This window comes from Humulus lupulus, chromosome 7 (genome assembly GCF_963169125.1).
Source record: "Humulus lupulus chromosome 7, drHumLupu1.1, whole genome shotgun sequence".
NCBI classification, from domain to species: Eukaryota; Viridiplantae; Streptophyta; class Magnoliopsida; order Rosales; family Cannabaceae; genus Humulus; species Humulus lupulus.
In genome coordinates, this window is record NC_084799.1 from 1,698,685 (window position 1) to 1,705,023 (window position 6,339).

The following is a 6,339-nucleotide window of genomic DNA, read 5'->3' on the forward strand; positions in this document are numbered from 1 at the left end:
CTTTTCTTACTATTTGTATTACTGTTATGAAAATCTCTACAAATTAAACAAGGTATTTCATGTAAAACCACTATTTTCTTAAACATTATAGAAAAATTTCTCTTTACACTAACTATAATTTTTATGTAATGATTTTTTTTGTTTAACACCTTATTGTTTCTCTGATATTTCTTTATTGTAAAATTTAAAATTTGATGGATTAATCTCTTCAAAAAAATAATAATTATATATATATAAATTATGATGAGTTAGAATTAGATTCTCTAAGTTGGAATTAAGTGTTTTATGTATATAATAGATTAAGAAAATGAATATTAAAAAAATTTATTAAGCATTAAGTACCTTTATTATATAATATATATATATATAATTGATGTTTATAAATATCTTTTTTCAATTGAAAAATAATATAGCTTATAGATATTATATATATATATGGGAATGTTTTGTAAATCTTTGGCTTGACTCATAAGTCATAAATCAACTTTCTCAAGTCACGGTGAATCAATTTAAAACACAAACTATAACAAAAGAAAGATGCTTTTGAAAAAGCAAGGAAAGAAAATTACACTGAGAATAATCAAAAGTCATTCGGTGGAAATACTTTACAGATCAGTGTTGGAAAAAAATGGCTCAAATACAAATAAAATATATCTCAGTTTGTCCTTAACCTTATCATCCCATGTGGAATGGAATTATTAATTAGCCACTTTTACCAACCACGATCATTTTAAAATAAAAACAAATGACAAATTAATTGCTTCAAAAAAAAAAAAAATTAAGCCACTTAGATGAAATGCTTAAAAAATTTTAAGCCATTTGCACCAAGGAGTTGTTGTCAGTTTTCATTTGGTTAGAGAAACACTTGTATCTTCATTTTCCCAGGAACAAGAAAGAGAGAAGAAGAAGAAGAAGAGATGGCAGAGGCTGTTGTTTCCCCTGTGATTGAAAGACTTGGAGACTTGCTACTGAATGAAGCTAAGTTCTTGTCTGGAGTCAGAGTCCAAGTCAAGGATGCACACACCAAGCTGCTATGGATGCGAGCTTTCTTGAAAGATGCAGATGCTCATGTAAGAGATGGCGATGAGAGAGTGCGTCTTTGGGTTGTCCAAGTCAGAGATACTTCTTATTACTTGGATGATGTTATTGAAACTTATGTCTTGAGAGTGGTTTCCAAGAGGAACGGGAGAGGTGTCATTAGTGTGCTGAAAAGGTCTGTTTGCATCTTCAGGAAAGGAATTGATGTCCATAAAATTGGAGCAGAGATTGAGAAGATCTCATCCAGCATTGCTACTTTGACTTCATCCCTACAAACATATGGCATAAGAGAATTAAGGGTCAAGGAAATGGGTGAAACTTCATCAAACAACATCCAACCGCAAAGAGACTTGAGAAGAGCTTATTCTCATGTTGTGGAGAATGTAGTTGTTGGATTCGACAAAGATGTCGAAGAATTGGTAGCTCGTTTGATTGGGAAAGAGAATCCTCGCAGCCATAGAGTGATCTCTATATGTGGGATGGGTGGTTTGGGGAAGACTACCCTTGCAAGAAAAGTCTATCATCATCCCCAAGTCAGAGCTCACTTTGATTGTTTTGCTTGGGCATCAATATCTCAACAATGTGTAGTGCGAGAAGTATGGGAAGGAATTTTATTTGGTTTGACTACTCCAACACAAGAAGAAAGGAAGGAGATTAAAAGAATGGGGAATGGTGAGATAGCAAAAAAGCTTTACAACCTTCAAAAACAAAGAAAATGTTTGGTACTCCTCGATGACATTTGGACCGCTTCCACCTGGGATGGTCTGAAAGCTGCATTCCCTCAAGACGAAACCGATAGCAAGATTTTACTCACAACTCGAATAAAGAACGTAGCTCTTCATGTTGATCAGAATGCTTTCATCCATGAACCTCAGTGTCTAAACGAGAATGAGAGCTGGGAACTGTTTCAGAAAAAAATTTCATGTTTTGGAAAGGATCCAACAAGTAATATATTCCACTCTCACTTTATTATATGTTTTTTCAATTAAGAGTATTCTTTAATCTTACTATCCCGTTTTATCATTATACTTTAAAAAAATTAGTAATATATCGAATTTATACATGTTCCAAATGTAATGTCAGTTTAATTGCTTTTGTGCATTTTTGGTGTATGTAATCAAACTCAAAAGATAATGAAAGAATGGGCGTACTAGGGCGAGAGATGCTCAAACATTGTTCTGGTCTACTATTGGCCATCATCGTACTCAGTGGGCTTCTATCTACAAAACACACAGTTAATGAGTGGGAGGAGATTAAAAGAAATGTAATGAGATACATAACTAAAGGTAGAGAACATGATGACTCAAAATACTCTGGTGTTTCATCAGTGTTAGGTTTGAGTTATGATGAATTGCCATTTTACTTGAAGCCTTGTTTTCTTTATCTGGCTCATTATCCTGAGGATGCCACCATACAAGTAAAAGAATTATGTCTTATGCTCGTAGCAGAAGGTTTTATACCTTCAAGAGGAGCTTCAACTGATTCCATCGAGGATGTGGCATATGATTGCTTAGGTGAGTTGGTGGAAAGAAGCATGATTCAGGTAGAAAAGTGGGGTTCAACAAGAAAAATGAAATCATTTCGTATTCATGATCTCATGCGAGATGTGTGCTTGTCTAAAGCTCAAGATGAAAACTTTCTACAATTTAATGATTTAAGGAATAGAGGGGAGGAGCCACTAAAATCTGTATCTAGAGACATAAGAAGAGTTGCCATTTATTTTGATAGTGTTGATGATTTTCTTCCTTTTGTTGATAATATAAATGGTGCTCTTCGGTGTCTTATCATAGAATTTGTGAAGCCCAACAATGTATTGAGACCTGTTATTAATAGCTTTCTCATGCTTAGAGTTTTAAAGCTAAGTTCTGAGGGTTACTTGAGGTTGCCTAAAGAAATTGGAAAGCTTATTCACCTAAGGTTGTTTAGCATTAGTGGCAGCACTACCTATGTGGAAAATATCCCATCCTCCATTGGCAATTTGAGATGTCTACAGACTTTACGGGTAAACTCATACAAAATCAAAGTACCAAATGTAATGTGGAAGTTGGAACAATTGAGGCACTTATCATTACCCAATGTTCATGGTATCCCTGCCTTTAGTAAATGGTTGAGGTTACCTAATCTTAAAAATTTGCAAACATTGACAGATGTTCAAATGAAGTACCTTGATAGGAATGATTTTTTGCAATTGACGAATCTGAAGAAATTAGCGATTAGAGTGGATAGAAATTTGGAGAGAATTTTCCAAGATCCCACAACTGTCACCTTCGTCCGTCTTAGGCATTTACAAATATATTGTCGTGAAGAAGGGGTGAGAGTAGATATTGTTCCTATGATATTAAGCTATCCTCAAATATATAAGCTTAAAGTGAGGGGGAGAATGGTAAAATTACCAGAATACAACCAATTCTCCCCAAACATTGTCAAGTTACAGTTGGAATATACTCATCTTAAGGATGATCCAATGCCAACCCTAGAAAAGCTATCGAGTTTAAGAGTCCTTTCCTTAGTGTGTAGCTATGAGGGGAATGAGATGGTGTGCTCAAAAGGAGGTTTCCCTGAACTGGAATCTCTTTCCATGAATGTTCTAGACGATTTAGAAGAGTGGAAGGTGGAGGAAGGGGCCTTGTCTAGTCTTCGCTCTTTGGAGATTACTGACTGCAGAAGATTGAGGAGAGTTCCTGATGGATTAAGATACATTACTACGCTTAAGGAAATGAAGATTGAGTTTATGCCTAGGGAATTCAAAGAAAGGGTGGAGGAAGGAGGAGAGGATTTCTACAAAGTCCACCACATCCCATCCCGTATATTTCTCCAATGTTACCATTGATGTAAGTACATATATCTAATTTGTTTAACAAGTGATTCCATTCCATACCATTTTGTATATATGTTTATTACCCTAATCCCTTCCCATTTTATCAACGGTATTACCATTAATGCAGATGAGCTGGAGCGAGAAGACGATGAGCTGTTTGTTTGGAATAGTTCCGGAGAGCCATCAGTTATCAGGGGAATGGGTATGGGTGCTGCTCTTTCCTTTGATTTCACTCCACTGGTGCACAAGTAATTACTCAATTCTCTTCTCTTCTCAATATATATTGCGTTACATCCTCATTATATATATATATTACTTTCAACATAATTTGTTATTCTTAAAGTATGCTTAATTTTTGTCATGAAGTACAATAATGGTGGCATAATTACAAATAATGAATGACTAAAATTTGGAACCTCACAGCACAATCACATTGACATAGGCATATAGACAGCCATTTCGAGCTTTATATTCTCAACTCCACCCACCTTGCATAATGCTTATACAGTCAGATGTTTAAATTAAATGTACATAAAGTCTTACTTGATGATTTGTTATTGTTCTCATGTTGAAGATGAACTTCTTCCACTGTCTGCAGCTGCTATGGCATTGCCTCCTCTATACACTGTCGAAAATTGTTGACTCATTAGGACTGTAAGATTCCTGTAAAAAAAACTGGGTGGACTTGCTGGATTTCTTCCTTGTTGGAGGTGAAATATATTGGCAATCTTTCAGCAGAGACAGTAACTATTTTAAATTTTAGTTATGTGTGTTCTATGAGCTCTATATATCATAGTATGTTGAATCATATGTAGCACACTTTTCTACTATCTTGTTTAAATATATACATGAACTGTTGCTATTCATGAGAGATGAACAATATTACATTGTTTCTGCTCCTCTGTGCCTTAGATTTACATGTCTGCGGAATGGTACGAGCCAGGTTGCTGTCTGGAGTGACCTCTTCATGGAAGTGTGGCTACTGTCGAAGCTCTTGTACGACGATTGCAAAAAGTTTGGTGGACAACTTTCTCTAGTAAGTAATATCACAGTTTATTTGGTCTAAAATGGCTGTTGTTAGCAATGCATTTATGTGGGAGAATGTGTGGTGCGTGTTATTCATGCATCTCCATCTGGGCTTTGATGCAGAGCTAAAATGTGATACAAATGATGGCTTATCACTATATGACATTGTTTGGTGTTGTTTTTAACATAATGAACTATGAATCAGGGCATAAACAAGGACTTTCGAATTCATCATATAGTCGAAAATGACTGGGAAAAAGGAGTTGATGCTATCAAAATGTAGTCCTGGTCTTGTGCCACCACAGAAACATGTATTGCATGCTTATCTACCAGGGACTGAACCTTATGAACTATGGAAAGGACTTGATCATCTAATATCTGAAAGATGAGAGGTACATATATTTAGCTTTGGTCTTTTATTAAAAATGAGTTTTTGCTAGCCAACAAAGTAGTTTCAATGCTGGTTTTTTTTGGTTTTGGTTATGCAAATCAGGTAATGTGGAGAGTAGTGGAGTAGTGAAGTTGGTTGGATCTCCATTGACACATGAAAGATTACTTAGAAGAAACAGAGAAACAGGCCAAATTATAGAGTAGATGATTTATAGTACTTAATTCTTTTATCTGATTAGTTGGTGCAGTTAATATATCTCACGTTCCATGGTTAATATGGCATTCTCATCATCACCAGTGATTTATGTTTGTAATATTACATCCTTTAATTTATCCTTTAGTAGTTTTTGGTGTAAGAGAACAAGATTCCATTGCCATCAATTTCATGTCCAATATAATATATATGCAGATTCATACTTGTCCTCTCTAGTGTGGGTTGTTGATCATTGTTATGAAACCACAAACATATCATCAAGAACAGAAAAAATTATAGAAATGGACATAAATAAACAATACAACCTGTTTAATATGGTTAAGCCCAAATTGGGGCTTTCTGGAAATTGTTCATACTGAGGCAAATCTCAAAAGAATACCATACTTATTTCTGGAACTTTATTTCAGCCTCCTCCACCTTTTTTTTTATTGCATTATTTATTTTACTTCAAATCATGTTCCTTGAATTTTTTTTATAGTAAAACTATTTGTGTCATTAGTAATTGTGAATGCAGTAACTAATACTAACAAAAGTACTATATGATGAAAATGGTGATCATCTCATATTCTCATGCTCTTTTATGATGAAATCTAATATGTCTATAACTTCATTCTATATATCAGTCTAAGTATTATACTCTTATGAATAATGGTACTAGTTTGTGGAGTTGACAACTTTGAGTGTATTAATGTGCCATTCTTGGAGTAGTAAGTTGGGAGTGTAGTGTAGTTAGTTCTCTCAAGAATTACAAAATACAAACTCTTTATATGGCATTGTTAATTTTCTCTCCTAACATCTAACATAAGTGAGTGTCTTTAACAGGAGGATTAACAGTGTTCTAGAGTTATTAATA

The 6,339-nt window shown here is 34.5% G+C and overlaps 1 protein-coding gene across 7 annotated transcripts; it reads left to right on the top strand.

Moving 5' to 3' along the window:
- Positions 1-793: 793 nt before the first annotated feature.
- LOC133790229 (putative disease resistance protein At1g50180) lies at positions 794-5,690 on the top strand. 7 transcript variants are annotated; one of them, XM_062227773.1, is made up of 7 exons: positions 794-1,983; positions 2,169-3,869; positions 3,984-4,104; positions 4,431-4,566; positions 4,769-4,892; positions 5,088-5,274; positions 5,376-5,690. In XM_062227773.1, exons 1-2 carry the CDS (start codon positions 918-920, stop codon positions 3,866-3,868), a joined length of 2,766 nt encoding a protein of 921 aa, XP_062083757.1. In that variant the 5' UTR covers positions 794-917; the 3' UTR covers position 3,869; positions 3,984-4,104; positions 4,431-4,566; positions 4,769-4,892; positions 5,088-5,274; positions 5,376-5,690. The 7 variants fall into 7 exon arrangements, with proteins under 7 accessions (XP_062083757.1, XP_062083759.1, XP_062083756.1 ...); XM_062227775.1 differs by having other exon boundaries at positions 4,800-4,892; XM_062227772.1 differs by having other exon boundaries at positions 4,455-4,651.
- Positions 5,691-6,339: the final 649 nt, after the last annotated feature.